We start from the raw sequence: 21698 nt of genomic DNA on the forward strand, positions 1-21698 counted from the left end.
TCTGTGGCTACATGAGGCAAGTTTTTAGGCTACTTTGATCTAAAAGGAAAAATGAATTTCTCCCTCGCTTTTGTTACGCTACAGGCAGCCCCTACAGAAACAGCTAAAACATGTGGGATGGGGCTTAGGGACACGAGCAGCCCTGCCCCCCAATCATACAGGCTAAGGAAGGAAGAACATTTCCCGAGGTGGGGCCAGATCCCTGGGAACAAACACAGCGTCAGCAGAAACCGTAGCTGCTCCACTTGCAGGATGAGGAATTGAGAAGCCCAGAAATGGCCATTATACAGAGGGATGGAGGGCACTTCAGCTGGAATTGCAGCAGCAATGGGGCAAGGAGGCTTCAGCCCAGCCAGAGAACCTCTTTGGGCCTGAACACCATTAGGTGGGGGGACTTTAAGGGATGGGAGAGAAGGTTCTGTCATGGTCTTCCTTCACAGTTTCTGGACTCCTGTGACACAGAAGGAAACTGGCATTTTACAGTTTGGCCCTGATCACCTCATGTAGAAGTCCCATTCCCTTAGACAACTGAGAGAAAAGGGGGGCCTGTAGGTCACCACACCCTCCCCACCCTCCGGTATTGCATACAGTAGGAGACTTCCTCCCACCCAGGAGACACTGCCAGCTATCTTATCAGCAGGCAGTTTGGCAAAGGAATGGGGGGATGGAAACTGCTCATCTGTCTCAAAGCTTGACATCAGAGTTATATACAGGGTCAGGGGATTTGTACTGAGGAAATTAAGGGAGGCTAATCCCTGGGAGGTGCAGAAGTACACACTCTGGGTTGCTGTGTGGAGTCAGGAGAGGAGATGGTAGGATGGTGAGAGAGCACAGTGCATGGGATGATGTTTTTAGATGGTGAGTGCCCTGTTGGAAGGAATGGAGAGTCTTGATTAAGGGATCACTATATATTGAAAAGGACATTTGTGGAAGAAACATTTTGTACATAATATAGTACATAATTTGGAACAGGACATGGGTGTCACACACAAACACCACGTGAACTCATTTGGTCATCTGCAACCACACATCCTCCAACTTCCCCACCAATTGTTTGTATTTCTTGACTGCTATATTTTTGTACCATTAGAATATCAGATCTTATGGGCAAGGAATGTGTCTGTCTTTTTATTCCATAAAGCATCTACTACTCTGTGGGTGCGGTGACTAGATAGTAAATACTTGTAATCAAAATACATCTATTACATCCATAATAGCCTCTCTGATGAGCCATCACAGTGTCTGTGACATGGGAAACTGTCAGAGAGGAACTGAACTGAGACTCTGAACTCTTGTCACCAACACATAATAAATTTATAATATACATTCAATATTCACATCTTCCACTATATATTTATTTTTTATGAATGGTACAAAATTTACATTTTTAATAGTTATCTCCATTAATTGTAAATAGGTCCAGTCAAGAGCATTGGGAAAAGTATTTTAAAAATAGCAACTGCAATTTCTTTTCTTACCATTTAAATGGATTGCTTTATCTCAAAAATATGAATCAATGAAAGAAACTTTAGCAACTCATGATTTATGGGCCTCACAGTGGAAATGGGGCTAGCAATCAATCTATTTAATGTCTCTAACATATGTAATCCACCCAAGACATCATTATTCAAAAAGCAATTAAATTAAATAGGGGAAAAAAAGAAAAAAAAGGAGAATGACATGCTTACTGTAGCTAATTCATCAAACTTGCCAAAGAGTTCATTCAGAAGCTTCACCAGCTCTTGAGCAGTGCACTGTGATGCCAAACTAGTGAACCCCACAATGTCTGCAAACAAAATGCTGTAAAGAGAAGGAAGGAAACATGGAAACATTAGTGCAAAACACACCTTCTGATTCGAATTATCTTCTTCTATGCACTGAGTGCAACCCTGAACAGAAACCCAGACAAATGAGAATTGCCACCATTAAAGTGCTATGCAGAGCACAAAGATCCAGGATCATCTTGCATTTAAAGCACAGAACTAGGAGTCAGGGAAATCTGTGTTCTGTTCCTGGCTCTGCCACAGGCTCCCTGGGACCTCAAGCAAGTTTTGTCTTAGGTACTTATATTGCTCCCCTCCCCATCACCATAGGGGGTCTGAGTGCCTCAACACCCCTGTGAGGTAGGACAGTACTATTATCTTCATTTTACAGATGGGAACTGAGCCACAGAGAGGCTGAAGTGTCTTGCCCCACATTAGAAAGGAAATCTATGGCAGTACAGGGAATTTAACCTGGGGCTCCTAAGTCCTAGGCTAGCACCCTAACCACTCGACCATCCTTCCTTGCTTAACTTCTAAGTTGTATAACCTTTCTCTGTTTCAGTTCGCCTATATGAGAAATGGGGATAATTTATAGACAGTACTGTGAGGCTCAACTGATTAATGCTTACAAAACACTCCGAGGAATTAAGGTTGTGGATCAGGACTTGAGAGATCTGGGTTCAATTCCTGCTTTGCCACAGACTGTAAAACCCTGGGCAAATCACTTAGGCTGGAAATTTCAAAACATCCTTAGGGAGTTAAGCACCCAAATCCCACTGACTATCAGTGGGACTTGTACGCCCACTGCCCTCTCTGCCTTAATACACTTCCCTACCTCATAGCGATGTTGAGAGAATAAATCTAAACATATTTGGGAGTTACTCAGATACTGCGTTGAAAGGGGCCATATAAATACCTAAGTAGATCCTTGAATGGAAGCAACTCCAGAAGTATTAATTATTTAGATTTACTCACCTGCTGGCCCAGGCCCTGTGGCAGCTGTGGAAATGCTATGGATCTACTCACATGCAGTACCCAGCCTAAATAACACCAAATAATTATTTATTTAGGTTTATAAAAATGCCACCTACCCATATGCTCTAGATGTGCTTGCATGACTTAAAATACATCTTGAGAACTGCAATTTAACATAACCCAGCACAAATCTCCCTCCTCCAAAACAATTCTCCATTCTTACAATTGCACCTCCTTCCCTCCCAATTAATGTAACAGATGCCAGAAACACAAACCTAACCAGTTCCTATTCTTGCTTCCAGACAAGGTCACCAAATCTGATCCCTCACCTGAAAACCCAAGAAAGGGAAAATATAACCTTCTCAGTTCCCAACCCAGCCCCTCATAAGCCACCCCACGGCCACAAACTCTCCCAATACCTAATCTGATTCCATGCAATTGCTAAAATCACTTCTGCCCCCAAAATCCTTTTCACCTCCCCAACCTAGGTAACCTAGCCCAACAAAACACTGAACTTTCAAAATTTCAACAGCTTCAAACCTTAATACAGGTCTACATGCTCATGTATGTGCTGTCATGCATATGCTTAGAGCAACTCCTCTTCACTTCCTAGAACATGCTTTCTTAGAGCATTGTTTAAACATACTACACTCTGGAATTTGATCATTTAAATCATCCATGTGTTTTATCATCATAGTAAAGATTTTTTAAATATAAAATATGTACAGATAGATTAATCTCTGGTGCCTTGTGACTATAGTGTCATGACCATGAGACACCATGGAGATGGCACGGTGAAAGACTTAAATAGGGTATGTATACACTACAAAATTAGGTCGAATTTACAGAAGTCGATTTTTTAGAAATCGATTTTATACAGGCGATTGTGTGTGTCCCCACTTAAGACCATTAAGACTATTAACTCGGTGGATTGAGTCCACAGTACTGAGGCTAGTGTCAACTTCCGGAGCGTCGCACTGTGGTAGCTATCCTACAGTTCCCGCAGTCTCCACTGCCCATTGGAATTCTGGGTTGAGATCCCAATGCCTGATGGGTCAAAAACAGTGTTGCAGGTGAAAGCAATGGCAAACAATCATTTCTTGCCTTTTTTCCTGGGTTACCCGTGCAGACACCATTCCACGGCAAGCATGGAGCCCGCTCAGCTCATCGTCATCGTACGTCTCCTGGGTGCTGGAAGACGTGGTACTGCATTGCTACAGAGCAGCAGCTCATTGCCTTTTAGCAGCAGAGGGTGCATTATGATTGGTAGCCATTGTCGTCGTCTCCTCGGTGCTCTTTTAGCCGACCTCGGTGAGGTCGGTCAGGAGCGCCTGGGCACACAAGGGTGCTCCTGGCAGATGCCGGTGAGGTCTGTCAGGGGCACCTGGACATAAATGCAAGCAGCCAGGAGACGACAATGGCTAGCAATCGTACTGCACCATCTGCTGCCATCCTAAGATGTATAAGAGAGATGGAGTGGATCAAAACAAGAAAGAGACCAGATTTGTTTTGTATTCATTTGCTCTCCTCCTCTCCCTCCGTGAAATCAATGGCCAACAATCGTTTCGGTGAGGTCTGTCAGGGGCACCTTAAAAAGTTTAATGGAGATTCAGTCCTGCCTAGACTTGTGGAGGGAGGGATAACTCAGTGGTTTGAGCATAGGCCTGCTAAACCCAGGGTTTTGAGTTCAATCCTTGAGGGGGCTATTCTGTGACAGTTGGGTCTCCTTGATGCAAACCCACCCCCTTTGCTGATTTGAATTCCCTGTAAGCCATATTGTCAGTCACCCCTTCCTCCGTCAGAGCAACGGCAGACAATCATTTCGCACCTTTTTTCAGCAAAGACGCCATAGCATGACAAGCATGAAGCCCACTCAGATCACCGCAGCAATTATGAGCACTGTAAACAGCACGTGCATTATCCTGCAGTATATGCAGAACCAGAACCTGCAAAAGCAAAACCAGGCGAGGAGGCGACAGCAACACAGTGACGAGAGCAATGAGGACATGGACACAGACTTCTATCAAAGTACGGGCCCCGGCAATGTTGACATCATGGTGTTAATGGGGCAGGTTCATGCTGTGGAATGCCGATTCTGGGCCTGGGAAACAAGCACAGACTGGTGGGACCGCATAGTGTTGCATGTCTGGGATGATTCCCAGTGGCTGCGAAACTTTCACATGCATAAGGGCACTTTCATGGAACTTTGTGACTTGCTTTCCCCTGCCCTGAAGTGCAAAAACACTAAGATGAGAGCAGCCCTCACAGTTCACATGCAAGTGGTGATAGCCCTCTGGAAGCTTGCAACGCCAGACAGCTACCGGTCAGTCGGGCATTAATTTGGAGTGGGCAAATCTACTGTGGGGGCTGCTGTGATCCAAGTAGCCGACACAATCAAAGAGCTGCTGATATCAAGGGACTACCACAGTAGACTCTGGGAAATGTGCAGGTCATAGTGGATGGCTTTGCTGCAATGGGATTCCCTAACTGTGGTGGGGCGATAGACGGAACCTATATTCCTATCTTGGCACCAGAGCACCAAGCCAGCGAGTACATAAACCGAAAGGGGTACTTTTCAATGCTGCTGCAAGCACTGGTGGATCACAAGGGACATTTCACAAACATCAACGTGGGATGGCCGGGAAAGGTACATGATGCTTGCATCTTCAGGAACTCTGGTCTGTTTCAAAAGCTGCAGCAAGGGACTTTCCTCCCAGACCAGAAAATAACTGTTGGGGATGTTGAAATGCCTATAGTTATCTTTGGGGACCAAGCCTACCCCCTAATGCCATGGCTCATGAAGCCATACACAGGCACCCTGGACTGTAGTCAGGAGCTGTTCAACTATAGGTTGAGCAAGTGCAAAATGGTGGTAGAATGTGCATTTGGACGTTTAAAAGCACGCTGGCGCAATTTACACACTCGGATAGACCTCAGCGAAACCGATATTCCTATTGTTATTACTGCTTGTTGTGCGCTCCACAATATCTGTGAGAGTAAGGGGGAGACGTTTATGGTGGGGTGGGAAGTTGAGGCAAATCGCTTGGTCGCTGATTATGCGCAGCCAGAAACCAGGGCAGTTAACAGAATACAGGAGGGTGCGGTGCACATCAGAGAAGCTTTGAAAACCAGTTTCATGACTGGCCAGGCTACAGTGTGAAAGTTCTGTTTGTTTCTCCTTGATGAACTCCCTTCCCCCTTGGTTCACTCTACTTCCCTGTTAGCTAACCATTCTCCCCTCCCCCCTTCGATCACCACTTGCAGAGGCAATAAAGTCATTGTTGCTTCACATTCCTGCATTCTTTATTAATTCATCACACAAATAGGGGGATAACTGTCAAGGTAGCCTGGGAGGGGTGGAGGATGAGGGAAGCACCGGGTGGGGTGCGGGGGGAGGGAAGGACAAGGCCACACTACACTTTAAAACTTGTTGAATGCCAGCTTTCTGTTGCTTGGGCAGTCCTCTGGGGTGGAGTATTTGATGCCCAGAGGCCCCCACACCGCGTTCTTGGGCGTCTGGATGAGGAGGCAATGGAACTTGAAGAGGAGGGCGGTTGGTTAAACAGGGGCTGTAGCGGCGGTCTGTGCTCATGCTGCCTTTCCTGAACCTCAACCATATGCCGGAGCACATCAGTTTGTTCCTCCAGTAGCCTCACCATTGCCTCTTGCCTTCTGTCAGCAAGCTGACGCCGCCTATCATCTTCAGCCCCACCACCTGTTCTCGCGTTCATATTGTGCTTTCCTGGACTCTGACATTGTCTGCCTCCACGCATTCTGCTGTGCTCTTTCAGTGTGGGAGGACTGGAGGAGCTCAGAGAACATTTCATCGTGAGTGCGTTTTTTTCGTCTTCTAATCTTCGCTAGCCTCTGGGAAGGAGAAGATAGTGTGAGCGTTGAAACGTTTGCAGCTGGTGGAGAGTGGTAGTTAAAAAGACACATTTTAGAGAACAATGGGTAGACTCTTTCACGGTAAACCTTGCTGTTAACATTACATAGCACATGTGCTTTCGATACAAGGTTCCATTTTGCCTCTTATTGAGGGTATGCCGGTTTGGAGTGAGAGATCATTCACGCAGGGCCGGGCAACAGAATTCGTCTTGCAGGCAGCCATGGTAAGCCACAGTTTTTTGGCTTCTTTAACCTTCATAACATGTGGGAATGGTTTAAAACAGCAGCACCCTCATTTCCCATACCAAGCAGCTGTTGGGTTGGGCATTTAAAATAGGTTGGCAATTTAAAAGAAGGGGCTGCCATTTTTGGGTTAACATGCAGCACAAACCCAACTACCCCCCCTCCCTGCACACACACACACACACACACACACACAGTTCTCTGGGATGATCACTTCACCCCACCCCACACCGCGTGGCTAACGGCAGGGAACATTCTGTTCAGCTACAGGCAAACAGCCCAGCAGGAATGGGCACCTTTGAATGTCCCCTTAATAGAATCACCCTATTTCAACCAGGTGAACATCCATGATATCACTTTCCTGAGGATAACACAAAGAGATAAAGAATGGATGTTGTTTGAATGCCAGCAAACACGGGGACCATACACTGTGTTATGCAATGATTGCAGACTACATGCTACTGGCCTGGCATGGTAAAGTGTCCTACCATGGAGGACGGAATAAGGCTGCCCTCCCCAGAAACCTTTTGCAAAGGCTTTGGGAGTACATCCAGCAGAGCTTTATGGAGTTGTCTGTGATGCTGTGCAGTCTATATGGTTTTATAAAAATATGGTAATGAGTGAATATAATGCAACTGGAATATGCTTCATGCAAAAGGTCTCTTGTAAGGTATCATTACAAAGCTTATAATTTACTGAGTGTGATCATCCTATTTGTATAAATGTACCACTCTTATATTTCATATTTCTAGTCTCAGATACAATTCTGAGGGCCAATTGTAATTATGAAAAGTGTGGGCCATTAATGGTGGTTTGGAATCTTAATGGCTCCCATCAACCAGGACAATTGACTAGGGCTCTGTTTGCAACCAAGCCTTCCTGTGAGTCAGGCTGGGAGGAATGAAGGCTTGGGGTCTTACAGAGACATGTGATCATGTCACATGAACTGGAATCCATCTTTAACCCGGTGCTTTTCCAGTGAGGGGGGGTGGAAACCCAGAGAGACAAAGGATTCCCGCCTTATGCAAAAGATATATAAAGGGGTGGAAGAGAACAAAGCAGGAGAGCCATCATGAAGAATCCCCTAGCTACCACCTGAGCTGGAACAAGAGCTGTACCAGGGGAAAGAATTGTGCCCAGGCCTGGAAAGTGTCCAGTCTGAGGAAAAAACTTACTGAAGCACCTCTGAGGGTGAGATTATCTGTATTCAGTCTGATTAGACATAGATTTGTGCATTTTATTTTATTTTGCTTGGTGACTTACTTTGTTCTGTCTGTTACTACTTGGAACCACTTAAATCCCACTTTCTGTATTTAATAAAGTCACTTTTTACTTATTAATTAACTCAGACTATGTATTAATACTTGGTGGAGCAAACAACTGTGCATCTCTCTCTATCAGTGTTATAGAGGGCGAACAATTTATGAGTTTACCCTGCATACGCTTTAGACAGGGTAAAACAGATTTATTTGGGTTTAGGCCCCATTGGGAGTTGGGCATCTGAGTGTTAAAGACAAGCACACTTCTGTGAGCTGCTTTCAGGTAAACCTGTAGCTTTGGGGCAAGTAATTCAGACCCTGTGTCTTTGTTGGAGCAGACAGGACTTTCTGGCTCAGCAAGACAGGGTGCTGAGCTGGCAGGGAAAACAGGAGCAGAGGTAGTCTTAGCACATCAATTGGCAGCTCCCAGGGGGGTTTCTGTGATCCAACCTGTCACGATGTCCCTGGAGGATTTCTGCTCCATCCCCAGACATGTTAACAGACTTTTCCAGTAGCTGTACTGGCCGCAAATGCCAGGGCAAATTAATCATTAAACACACTTGCTTTTAAACCATGTATAATATTTACAAAGGTACACTCACCAGAGGTCCCTTCTCCACCTGGCGGGTCCGGGAGGCAGCCTTGGTATTGGCTCCAGGCCCAGGGTGAGAAACAGTTCCTGACTGTCGGGAAAAACAGTTTCTCCACTTGCTTGCGGTGAGCTATCTTCCTCGTCCCCAAAACCCACATCCCTGTTGTGTGCTACTCCATTGATGGAGTCAAAGCACAGGGTTGGGGTAGTGGTGGCTGCACCTCCTAGAATGCTCATCATAGAAGCGACATGTCTGGGGCTCTGACGCAGAGCGGCCGTTTGCCTCTCTGTTTTTTTGGTAGGCTTGCCTCAGCTCCTTAAGTTTCATGCGGCACTGCTGCGGGTCCCTGTTATAGCCTCTGTCCTTCATGCCCTTGGAGATTTTTTCAAATGTTAGGGCATTTTGTCTTTTGGAATGGAGTTCTGATAGCATGGATTCGTCTCCCCACACAGTGATCAGATCCCGTACCTCCCGTTCGATCCATGCTGGAGCTCTTTTGCGATTCTGGGACTCCATCATGGTCACCCCTGCTGATGAGATCTGCACTCATCTGCAGATTGCCATGCTGGCCAAAAAGGAAATGAGATTCAAAAGTTTGTGGGCCTTTTCCTGTCTACCTGGCCAGTGCATCTGAACTGAGAGCGCTGTCCAGAGCGGTCACAATGGAGAACTCTGGGATAGCTCCTGGAGGCCAATACTGTTGAATTGTGACCACACTACCCCAAATTCGACCTGGCAAAGTCGATTTCAGCGCTAATCCCTTGTCAGGGGAAGAGTACAGTAATCAATTTTAAGAGCCCTTTAAGTCGAAAAAAGCGGCTTCGTCATGTGGACGGGTGCAGGGTTTAACGCTGCTAAATTCGACCTAAACTCGTAGTGTAGACCAGGGCATAGAACAGAAATAAATATGGTAGTGCCAATAAGTGCTCTTCAGATTTACCCCCAAAGCTCTGCCAATGTACTTCATTTTGGACCTACAACATCCTTGCTTGACAGACCTGGATCTGTCTTTCATGAAATCAGTCAGCCAATGCCAAATCATCATACTAAATTCCCTGAAGTTTTTGAAATACACTCATATGTGCATTAAAGATTTCTAGAAATTGACCCAAACACACATTGGAATTCAGCTATCCAAAAGGTAAAAAGCAAGGACTGTTACACAATCCAATGTACCACCTACCTGTCAGACTTCAATTATATTCAATTAGACATCACTGGTATTTTCTTTCATGAATTATTACTATTCTATTAGAAACTCTATTTGGTTTCTCTTCTCTGTCATGCCAGAAGTTCCCAGGATCTATATAAGCATGTGATGAGTTTTTCTGTTTATGCCTGATGTATTGCTTTCTGCGTTTTCCTATTCCTATGCAGCCAAATTTTCAGCAGTGGTCACTGATTTTGGCTGCTCAACATGAGACAGCCAAATGTCTCATGAGATGCCTCACGCTGGGCACCCAAAATTAGTGGCTACAATTTTAGAAAATGGTAGCTTTAGAATTTTATAGTTGTTTGTTTTTCAAATCTGGAAACTTCTTTAAATCTTTCAAAAATATATAAGACAGTAAAACTCAAGTATTTGCTAAATCAAGAAATTGTCAAATCAGCACTCAGGGCAAACACTTCACAGAGTGCCCAATGTTGTAATGGAAAGAATGTAAATGCTCAAATACTTAAATGTTATATATAGTTGGTGACCTACAGTTACTTTTAAGAACAGATATGCTGTACGCAATTACATCTAGAGCTCTTAATTATTTAACCATGGCCTACAGCAAAGGTGTTCATTTATTAGCTTTGCTTAAAGGAGGGTTATTTTATAGAATTGACACAATGAGTTATACAACAAATACATTCATTTAAAAGGAACATTTATTTGGCACATATGTTGATCCTCATATTTCACCATTTCGTCCATAGGGTTTTCATTTATTAGCAACAGGCCAAATTGGGGATGTATAAAGTGACCCACAACACGTACTTGCAAACACTTTTATTTCATACATCACTAGTATACGCACAACTAACTATGTAAAATATATAAATAGTTGTGTGTTAAGAGAGTTCTGAAGTGTATATTGTTACATTTGTTCGTGAAATCTGAAAGGCGAATTTCTGTATATCAATACTGTTAATTGAATGTAGACATTTTTTAAAGTTAACAAAATCTTTACATATGTTATCTTACCTTATGGTTATTTCCATTTAAGGTTTAGGGGTTTTGTTTGTTTTTAATAACTGTAAGTTCTTGAACATTTTAATTGTAATGTTCCGATTATACACAGCTGAATATTAATCACACGTCTTTATTACAAATTTATAATGTTCAAAAATGGCTGTTTTGAGTAAAAAGGCAGTGAAAATGTCAAGTCAAAATTGGACCCAAAATTAACTCTGCCCTCTTGTGCGTATGCACAACAATACAGTCTAATTATATGATTTCAAATAACTGCAGGATACCTGCCTCATTCCATGTATAGCTTGGACAACACACACTGAATAAGACAGAGGTCCTGTGGATCTGTGCCTTATGTTGGATTAAATTATATTTTTCCATTACCACAGTGAAAACCTATAGCAAGCCATAGATTTATTCTGTAAGTCATATTATTCATTCTACAAGTCATATTATTTATTATTTAGGCATGGATTTATTCTGAACAAGTGACAGCAAAACTGAGTCCTCAGCACAGAGGACAGACAGTATGCAGTGAATGAAGTAGGGGTCTTCCAAATTTCAGGCCTCTGCCGTATCCTGTATTGCAGCCTCGCTCATTCCATGGTTTATTGTTGTGCAAAGAGTGGGGTGCATTTAGGCCCTATCTTCTACTCATGGGGGGAAAAAAAGTATTTTACACACACAAAAGTGGAATGAAGACTCATTTTCCAGTTCAAAAATATTTAATACCATATAGGTTAGTACTGGTCAGCAAGATGTTTCATTGGTTCCATGTACTCCCCATCCGTCAGTATCCATCCGTTATCTTTAGTATTATATTTAGGTTGTAAACTGCTTGGGGCACAGACCATGTTTTTGTTCTGTGTTTGTAAATCACTTGGCACAATGGGGTCCTGATCCATGACTGGGGCTCATCTGTGCTACAAGTAATAAATAATAATTCCATTTTGTGGGATAAACACATTGCTTTTCATGATGTCCTTCCCCATTTGTTGGAATGAAAGGGACATTGAAAGGAGGAGGAGAAATTCATCCCTATAGTAAGAACATGAGAGGATTATATGCTTTGTGTAGCCACAGGATTTCTAAAGTTGTTAAATAGAGTAATTACAAGAAAATAATACACTAGAGCTATGTTGTGACCTTCTAATTATTTGCAATGCAACCAGTATGTGAATGGTCCAAGTCCCTACCTGGTCCTCAACAGAGCACACTGACCCTGAATTAGCATCCAAACTCACTCCCTGCCTGTGGTTTGGCTTTATTGTTCACTCAAAAATAATGCCTAATCCATCCCACAAGGATCTTCTCTGCCTTAGCTCCCTCCCACTGCCCTTATAGCCTTAATGGCATTAACGAGCTGCACCTGCCACAATGAGTCAGCAGACCTTCAGCAGCTTTCTGCTGGGTTCCAACATCTGCTAAAAAGTGTGCCTCAAAATTCTGCTGCATAGCATAGCAGATCTAGGCTGCTACGGTTCACTGCTATATCCCATTATTTATATAGCATCCTCGGTTTTGGAAGGAAAACATGGCAAATACCATAGCAAATTTAAATTCTACAGATGGCGAATGTTCACTTTTTAACGGTGATCATGCATACACTTTATTCACATAAAGAGTCCTATTGACTTTGTTGGAACTACTCACATAAGTAAGTGCTCAGCAATGTGAGTAAGGATTGCTAACTGAGCGTTTAGGTCACCTTCAGTCAACATACAACAAGAACGATTTACTAGTATAACACACTGTCACAGGACGGAATCTATAACAACAGTTTGATAAATAAAACTGTTTCTATGGGTACATCTACATTTGAGCTGGGAGGTCTGATTCATAACTTGCATAGATGAACCTGTGCTAGCTCTAAAAATAGCAGCATAACCAGGACAGCACAAGCAGCAAGTTAGTCTAGCCACCCAAGTATGTACCCAGGGGCTCTAGGTGAGTACATATTCCATGAGCTAACCTGAGCTGCCACCCCTGCTACCCAGGCTATGCTGCTATTTTTAGCATGGTAGCTGGAGCCCAGCTGGCATGAGTATGTCTATGGGAATGAGCTGGGAATCACACCTCCAATGTAGACACATTCTGAAGTCACTAAGATCTACAGTAGGCTGTGTGAATTATGAACTAGGTGCTCACAAACAGAACATGGGGTTGTTGGAGTGAAATCAGGCAAGGAGGAAAATGTATTTTATTTTTTTAGAAATTTCCTTAAAATCAATTCCCAATTAACCATCTGCCTCAGGAGCATCACATAACGCAAGCTTTGAAACCTTGCTACAGGGTAAATTAAGGGAAGTTTTAAAATCATCTTGACATTTCATAAACATCTGATTTTTAATGAGACTAGTATTTCTGGTCTGATCTTTCTTGGGACTGAAGATGCCACTATTAATCTAAGAAATGTACTGTTTCTTAAGAATAGTAGCCTCTATTTAGGCCTTGAATGGCCAACCCTTACATGGTGGCAAGCATTTACAGGAATAATCCCAGAGATTTTCAGTGAGGCTACTTTCACAAGCAAATGTCAAAAGAACCTATAGGGTCTGATCCAAAGCCTGCTGAAGACAATGATAATGTTTCCACTGACATCAATGGGCTTTGGATCAGGTGCTCAGTTTGTAAGAGATCAATATTTTCAATTTAATTCTATATTGTTGCCTGCATTTAGTGTATTATTAAAATTAGGCTAAACTAAAAAAACATAGTAGAGAGGAGAAAATTCATAGTAGCTTGAATGCTCATTATCCATTTGTATCTTGAAGAATCAGATTCACAGAGCAGAGTGAGTATTTGTCTGTTTACATTCTAAACTGGCCAGATTTCTGTAAGCTGCATATATTAAAATAGCTCTATTAGCCCCTGATTATGAGTAGGAAAAGCTAACTGCAAAGTAGATGAATAGGTAGATTCTCTGCAGGCCCCATATAAAGTGTGCAGATGAGATTTTTTTTAGTCTTATAAGCAGATGTTATTTTTATTAGTCTTATAAGCAGCACCTCGCAACTCCAACCAAGATTGGAGTCCCATTGTGTTAGGCATCTCTCAATATATATAAGAGATGGTTTCTGCCCTGAAGAGTGTACAATTTAAATAAAGCAGACAAAAAGTGGGAGAAAGTATTATTATCCCCATTTTACAGAAAACTAAGGCAAAGACTGATCATCTGCCCTGATCCACCCTCTTTGTGCCACTCTAAACCTGCTTTTGAAGATCATCCCCCCTCCAATGCCTTTTCCACATCTTTCTTGATGCTGTGATCATGTCAGACACACAAATCTAACCACATCTTTCTTTTCTGCTTTCATCCATTTATTCTATGAAGAACTTTTTTCAGGTAACCCATGGCATTTGCATCTGTTCCTATTGTTACATCGAACAGCCCCATTAAACACAAAACACACGCAAGCAAGCAAACAGTTCGGTTGCTTTCTTGATAACTAACACAACAATTGTTGTCTCTCTGAGGTCAAGGTCCATCCATTAGATAATCACTAATTATTACACACAACATGTAGGAAGAGGAAACAAAGCTACCAAGAAGAGTACAGATTTCATCTGCACAATATTGACTCCCATCAGATTATGAAAAGTCCACTTGACCTCTTCCCTGGAAAGCTTCCAAAGATCAATGTTTTCTGTTTTTAATAATGATTTTTATGTATCTCAGTCCACATCCTAGATATAATGAAACTTTGCCTTGGAAAGATTTCTTCCCCCCACCCACACATATAAATACACACATAGAAGCCTACCATAGCATAATATTTTCTTGTGGCATCTAAGTCTGTGGTCAATTTTGGGCTCATTGATCCTTCTCAAACCCAAAGTTTTCATGCTCTTTATGGCTTTACATGATAGAGGTAAAAGATGTAAAGCCGCTCTTAACATACTGTTTTTTAAACTGTAAATAATATAAAAAGATACTATGCTATAAAAAGCCATGTACTTCAGTTATAAGAAAGCAAGCAAGAATAGCTTATCACTGCTGTGGCTGTGAGTATGATGGAAAAAACAAAGGCTGTAAGTAATTATTTGAGAACCCATTTAAGCATTTAAATTCAGAATGATATAGCTACAGTCATATAGGCAGAAAATAAGTTGTCTTCAAAGAAAAAAATCTGTAAAAAGATGAATGATGATAGGGAAAGAAATGCAGCACCAATAAGGACCGAAGAACACTTTAAATCATAATTAATACTAACATTCTAAGGTAATTTATTTAGCACCAACAGTTAGCACAGCATTGCATGAACAAGAGCCTGATTCTGCTCTCTCTTACACTGGAGTAACTCCATTTCTCTGACTGAAGTTAAAAGCAGGGTGATAGGAGTATCAACCTCACAATCTCCATCTCATCAGTGGTGGCACTTCACATATAATAGTCATAACAACGGCTCCTTCCCAAGGAGCTTACCTTGACTTTTTCCCCCTAGGCAAGAGCTTGTGACTTTGTCTTCCTGTCTAGTCTAACCTCTTCTGTGGAGTTTGCTTATGAGAGAAGGTGTGTCAAGATTCCTGGGTATTATAACTAGCCCTACACCTGGCTAGGTGAAGGCACTTAATCGCTCTGCCTCAGGCTATTCATCAGTAAAACGGTTAAAACAAGACTTTATTTATCCTTTTTACTCACAGAAGTGTTGAGAGACTTTATTATTTTATGCTCATGGCTTAACGTTTGTGACATCCTTGAATGCAATGTACTGGATCCTACAAGTGTAAATTATTATTTAGTTGATATGATTATTAATGACAGATTTATTGCACCTGTAAAACCAAGTGAAAATTCCTTTGAGTAAGCTTTTAAAATTTCTCATCTCAAATGTATTAATTTTATTTTCATTTTAGGATCATCACTTGGAAAAGAATTCACTACAAAATTACTGAAATTGCCAAAGTGCTTGCAAGTTTCTGGGAGGGCAGGATTTACTGATATAACAACAGTCACAACTTAAGAATATAATGGTGTCAGACTTAAGGAAGAAGGTAGCTTGTTCTTTGACAGGGCGAAAGGTTTAAATGTGATCCATTGAGTTTATGGAGCAGAATCAAGTTAAAAGCAAACGTAGTTTAAAGTTTTAATCTCACCCCCACTCCGCACACACAGCTTCCACTGATGTTAAGGAGAGTTTAATGCTTTGAACTGCCAAGTGAGAATAAACCCCTACAGTATTAAGGAGAAAGCTTGAAGTGACTTACAGCTGGAAAGATTCATCTGTGAACAGATGAGAATACAGAGAGACAAAACTCACTGAGAAACATGCTGGAAAAATGTTTTGGAATAAGCTAAGAGGCACATTTGTTAACATTTCCAGCTTGCTCCACAATGGTGGCCAAATCCAGACCAGAGTGGGTAAAGGACACCCAAGAGCTCAAGATGTGACATGTACTGTCCTCACTTCACTCTCTCAATAACCTCCCCTGAAAACATTAGGGTAGAGACTGGTAGCTGGCACCACACTTTAATAACTCACTATTCAGTGAATATGATGTATCCCTCCCTAGTGAATGTTCTACAAAGGATAGTCTGATAGAGACTCACATTTCTTAAGCACTGGAGGTCCCAAATTCAATCCCCAGTGATGACCTGTTATGACAATCATTACCCTTTCACTAAGGAAAGCATTAACAGGTCTCAATAATTAGCCCCAAGTTTTCTTGTTCATCTTTACAAGCCAAGAAGTGCAGGTCCACCTCCCAGCTACTGACTGTAATTACCTCAACATTGAAGATTTCACTGAACAAAATTGTACAAAATCCACCCAAGATGGTACTGCGTTGAAAACATCCTGGTGACACTGATTCCAAGTATCACTCACTCAGCTTGGATAGATTGTTGCAGCAAAGTAGACTGAAAGCTTGTAGATAGAGAAACTCAACTCTTTAAAAGAGTAAGATAAAAAAGGTTCACTACAGAGCCCAACACGACTGGTTCTGTTGGACAAGGGCTTGCTGATGGTATGTCTGAGGAACAGAATGTCTCCTTTGACTCTGTCAGTCACAGCAGCATAGGAATGTGATACAATCTATCTGGCTTAGAAGGTGTTTTCTTCAATCAGTTCTCCAAGCTCCCATCCTTATTACTTTATCATTTGTAGGCCATCTGTAAACTATTATGAGTTGCAAAGATGATGGGGAGGGTGGCATTTTAGTGCTAGCCACAACAAATAAAGATGGGGGCAAGATTTTTAAAAAATAAAGACCTAAAGTTAGGTTCCTAAATCCATTCTTGTACCATAAGAAATGGCCTGATTTTCAAATGTAGGTAGTTCTTATTTAAGGTAGGAATTTTCAAAATGTGTATAAGTGACTTAAGAGACCAAGTCCCATTGACTCTGAATGGGATTTGTGCTCCTAAATTGCTTAGGACCTCTGAAAATCTCATCCTAGGTGCCTAGTTATAGGCACCTATTTTTGAAACTTTCAGCTTGGGTTTTGCGAAATCCAAGACCAATATAAATGCAGTATTACCAACCCTAAGCATTCAAAAATCATGATCCAGGACCCTCCCAAAAAATAATGAGACTGGCTTAAATCTTACCTGCCTTTTGATTTCTGAGCCTGTAGGAGGCACTTGGGTCACATTTTCAAGCTTTTCTCTGAAACTTTGAGGGTTAGAAACTCATTTAAAATAAAAAGGAAAAGCTGAGATTCTTATGTAATCACAGGATTCCAGGAACTGAGGCTTTAAAAAAAACCCAAAATCTACCATGAGACCTGAACTAAAATAATGAGTGTTGGTAACACTATAAATGTTAAAAAAAAACATTTTACTAGGGTCAGGAAGTTATTTGGACTTTCCCGCAGAAGTGTTTGGAAACTAAATATTTTTCTGAGGTAAACCCAAACCCTGCAGCATTGTGCTTGTTCAGAGGAAACAAAGTGAAACTGACTAGAAACTGAGTACAAATTTCAGTGAAAGTAATTTCCTTGTTTTCATTATCCAAGCTGAATATTAGAAGCAAATGAAAACAAAGAGCATTAATGGTGGAAAGCAGTGTTTTAAAAAATGTTTTTGGTTTTTATAATACAAGTTTCTGCTAAGAACACAATTAGTAGATAAAAAACTTGAACTATTGGATCATTTAACCAGGGCTTTGCAGTAGTAAGAAAAAAAAAGACACTTTGTGGAATGGAAGGAACTGTGCTCCTGAGCACTAGCAGGACCAGGTCATTTGAGAGGAGTAGAGTGGGAGTGGGATTGAGAAGAATAGCAAGACTGAGATAACAACAATGGATTGCAGAGGGAGTGCTCATGGAACAGCATGCTACTGAACGTGAGAAGGGGGGCAGAAACAGGCCCTCAGTCAGTCATCTGTGAAGCTGAATGCTCAAGTGATGGGGACAGATATACATTTTCCTAGGATGACAAATGGATGCACTGTACCAACATTTACTTCCTTCCCACTGTCCGGATAAATGAGCTATTGCACAAACAACCAATGTTTCCTGTTTGTAGGGAAATATAGTCTGTTACTATCACGCAAAATAAATATTCGTATCCACCACAAATATAACAGACTGTATCAGATGACTACTAGGTCATATACATTTTGGTTCCTCCTAGCATAACTATTCTAAATTATTTATCAACTCAAAATTGTTATCCACAGTCTCTATAGGCATGTTACCACTCAGCCATGCCAACCTCCCCCAAACCAATACAACGCATCTCCATTGGGCTTGCTTTCTTGTGCTGTAAGATCTCAAAGTCACTGCGTGTCACTCTATTTGCACTACATGTTATCTGCTTTACATTATTTCGTGAGCTGGTGTCACTCCTACCTAACATTGTCATGCCTTTGAATGTAAATCTTGTGAAAAATCCTTTCGGGTGGCTTCAGGAAATCTTCTTTCATTTCCATGGCAACGTTCCTGGGCAAAAGACTCATCAGGAGACGCTCCTAAAAGAAAATGCAAACCCATTAGTTTTGGGGTGTAATTTTTTCCCCATTCAGCAATTCTGAATAAAATCAAACCATTCCCCCTATTCTAGCATATGTCCTGAGGATTTCTGTTCCATAAAGAACATGAACCCTTCCCCTCTTATATTTCTGCTGCCTGTGGGAGAGTCTTTTCAAATTCCTCTGTACAACAGAAGAGACTGTACCATTAAGGAAAGAGCTAGTTTCAAGAATAGATCATGGTCCATAATTATACTTATAATCATAAAACTAATAACAACAACTTACTGCATCACCAGTATCATTTATCTGGGAAGGAATTCCAGGATCATTTGCTATGCTTTTGTATCTACTGGTTTGGAACTTAATCAAAGTGTTACTGGGTCTATTAAAGCAGGTTTTTAACAGTGCAATCTGCTATAATTTTTTTCCACACAGCCTGAATCAACTGAACAGTAATAAAGGTACATTTTTATAAAATATGGGCCAGCATGGAAAGGTCTAGTTCTAGCAAGCACAATAGACAACTCCAGGTTTAATGAAAGGCCTGCTATGTCATTGAGAGTGGTTTTATCATATGTCTCTTGCCTGCTTAACCAAAATCCCATATTTACAAAGGTTTTGGATCTCTCTGATATTGGTTAAATTATGTTCCCCAAATGATGACCTACTCATAGGCACTTTACAAACTTTTGAAAGCTACCCTATTTAGATAATCCCAGAAGTCCTCAAAGAGAACACAATCTGAGCACCAGCACTTCTTCACATTTAAAACTCAAATATGCTAATTTTTGCCCTAAGATGCATTTGAATTTAAGGACCCAACTCTGCAATCAGATCTGTTAGCATCCCACATGGGAGATGAAATCCATGCTGCCACATCTGATTGCAAGGTTCAGAGCTAAAATAGTGGGAGTTGTGAATGACTGCCCAAGAGCAAAGTATGGCCCAACATTTCTCCTTATTTCATTTGGCCAAGAAAAATAAAGGGGACAAAAATTAAATAAAGTGAAATAAACAGTAAAAGGAAGAAAGAGAATGGCGAAAGAGAAGTGGTTAATATGAGGTCTGATCAGACTAATGCTCTGCATTGTTCGGTAACATTTTACCACATACTCCTTATGCTCTAGCCATGAGCTCGGGACAGGGCTAAAGTACAACACAAGTCTTCCAACTTTGAATTCTGACCTATAGTGTTGCTTCCAAAGGCTCATGCTTCAGATATTTACATCATGGAGGAGTGAGTTAAATTTTGCAAGGAAAAGATTACTGATTCTCATTTACAGTAAAGCCCCTTAACATCCCTGTAGCAGCATAAATGGACGTTAGAATCAATGAGAATCAAGTCCCATTAATTTTAATTAGGTATCTTAATATCCAGGTATAAACTATAGTAAATAAAGTCATAAAGAACATGCAGAAATTAAATATTTGTGAGTGGCTTTATACATCAACCAATTCCCTTGCAGAAAAGTCCTAGAGCATTTTAGGAAAATATACTCTTACTATAAGCTTCTGTTTAATTACCTGTGTGATTTTATATTCCTGCTACTGATGGGACTGGACAACAGGATATATCACTCGATTAAATTGCCCTGTTCTGTTCACTCCCTCTGAAGCATCTGACACCAGACACTGCTGGAAAACGGGATACTGAGCTAGATGACCCCGTATGGCCATTCTTATATTCTTAGAATTTTACAATGTGGTTCAAAAAACCCTAGTGGGCCAGGCTATGAAAGACCCTTATAAATGTGAGTTGGGGGTGGAAGGGATATCTTGTGTAGCCCCAGCTTCCACAGTACACATCACAAATGTACAGATCTCCATAAAGTGCAGAGTGGGGAGTGAGACAGCCACTGCATAGAATAGATGGAATCCACACTGCACCACCGTACAGCTGATCACATGTGTTAACAAGAAAGGTACACATCATGCTGGAATTCAATTGGCTATAACAAGAAAGTATGGTTTAAAAGATTTTTTTCGTGGTAAATTTTATTTTAACAAAAATCAGAGACATTGCCAAACAAGTCATTAGCAACCACACAACAGCCACAAAACCTTTACACAAACAAGATTAGTTGCCTAGAACTGATTGAATGAGTAAAGTCCAATTACAGTACAGCCTTGGAAAGAGGACAGACATTGGTGAGCTTTCCCGACCAAGGAGAGAGGTAGCAGAACAATAAAAAGGGAGGCTGGCAAGTATAAGAAATTATAATTTTCTAGCATATAAGGCAGCAAGCAACAAACAAACAAACAAACAAACAAACCCATAGATGACATCAAAGAGTTTGTCTTAAAAAACATGAGAAAAGCCCATTTCCTTTTGGCCAAAATTTGAGATTCCAAGCAACATGGGATTGAATTCCAGATTACCTAAGTAAGGACTGGTTAAGAAACCCAGTATTTGAACCTATGAGTGAAATAACAGTCCAAGCTATGCAGAAACATGATCAGGTTTAGGAAACAGCATTGTCTGGATCTCCATTAAGTGAGCCCCACTGTGCTGTATCTTCATTTTCCCAGAGAGGGCGACAAAGAAGACCCACACAAGAGAAAAGGAAAGGAGATCAGCATGGCTGCATAGAACACTGAATGAGAACAAGAGACAGCATAACAAGCAACATTTGCGTTGACATTCATGCTCCAGCAGCTGCTGCCATTGAGGATGACAGAAAAAAGTGAAACAGGCAGAAGAACGGGGAGCACCAACCGATTAGTAACAACTTTGACAAGGAAAAACCACACACATTGCAGGCCCCCTTTTTAGTGACAAACAGCATTGTCTTGCATATATCAGCAGGATCTAGTGTATTATCATATTGGATCCAAACAAATAGACTCAGCCAGTACACAGGAACATATAAAGCTATATCTGG

At 41.4% G+C, this 21698-nt stretch overlaps 1 protein-coding gene across 1 annotated transcript in view; it reads right to left on the minus strand.

Annotated features, from left to right (window-relative positions):
* The window catches only part of ADCY1 (adenylate cyclase 1), a 224952-nt gene that overhangs the window by 102392 nt on the left and 100862 nt on the right, over positions 1-21698 (minus strand). Inside the window, exons 3-4 of the mRNA XM_045005001.1 lie at positions 18695-18813; positions 1689-1800 (exon numbers count right to left, since the gene is read on the minus strand). Coding sequence (XP_044860936.1) covers positions 1689-1800; positions 18695-18813 — 231 coding nt within the window. The remainder of the gene's footprint in view (positions 1-1688; positions 1801-18694; positions 18814-21698) is intronic.

This window comes from Mauremys mutica, chromosome 2 (assembly GCF_020497125.1).
Source record: "Mauremys mutica isolate MM-2020 ecotype Southern chromosome 2, ASM2049712v1, whole genome shotgun sequence".
Classification (NCBI taxonomy): Eukaryota; Metazoa; Chordata; order Testudines; family Geoemydidae; genus Mauremys; species Mauremys mutica.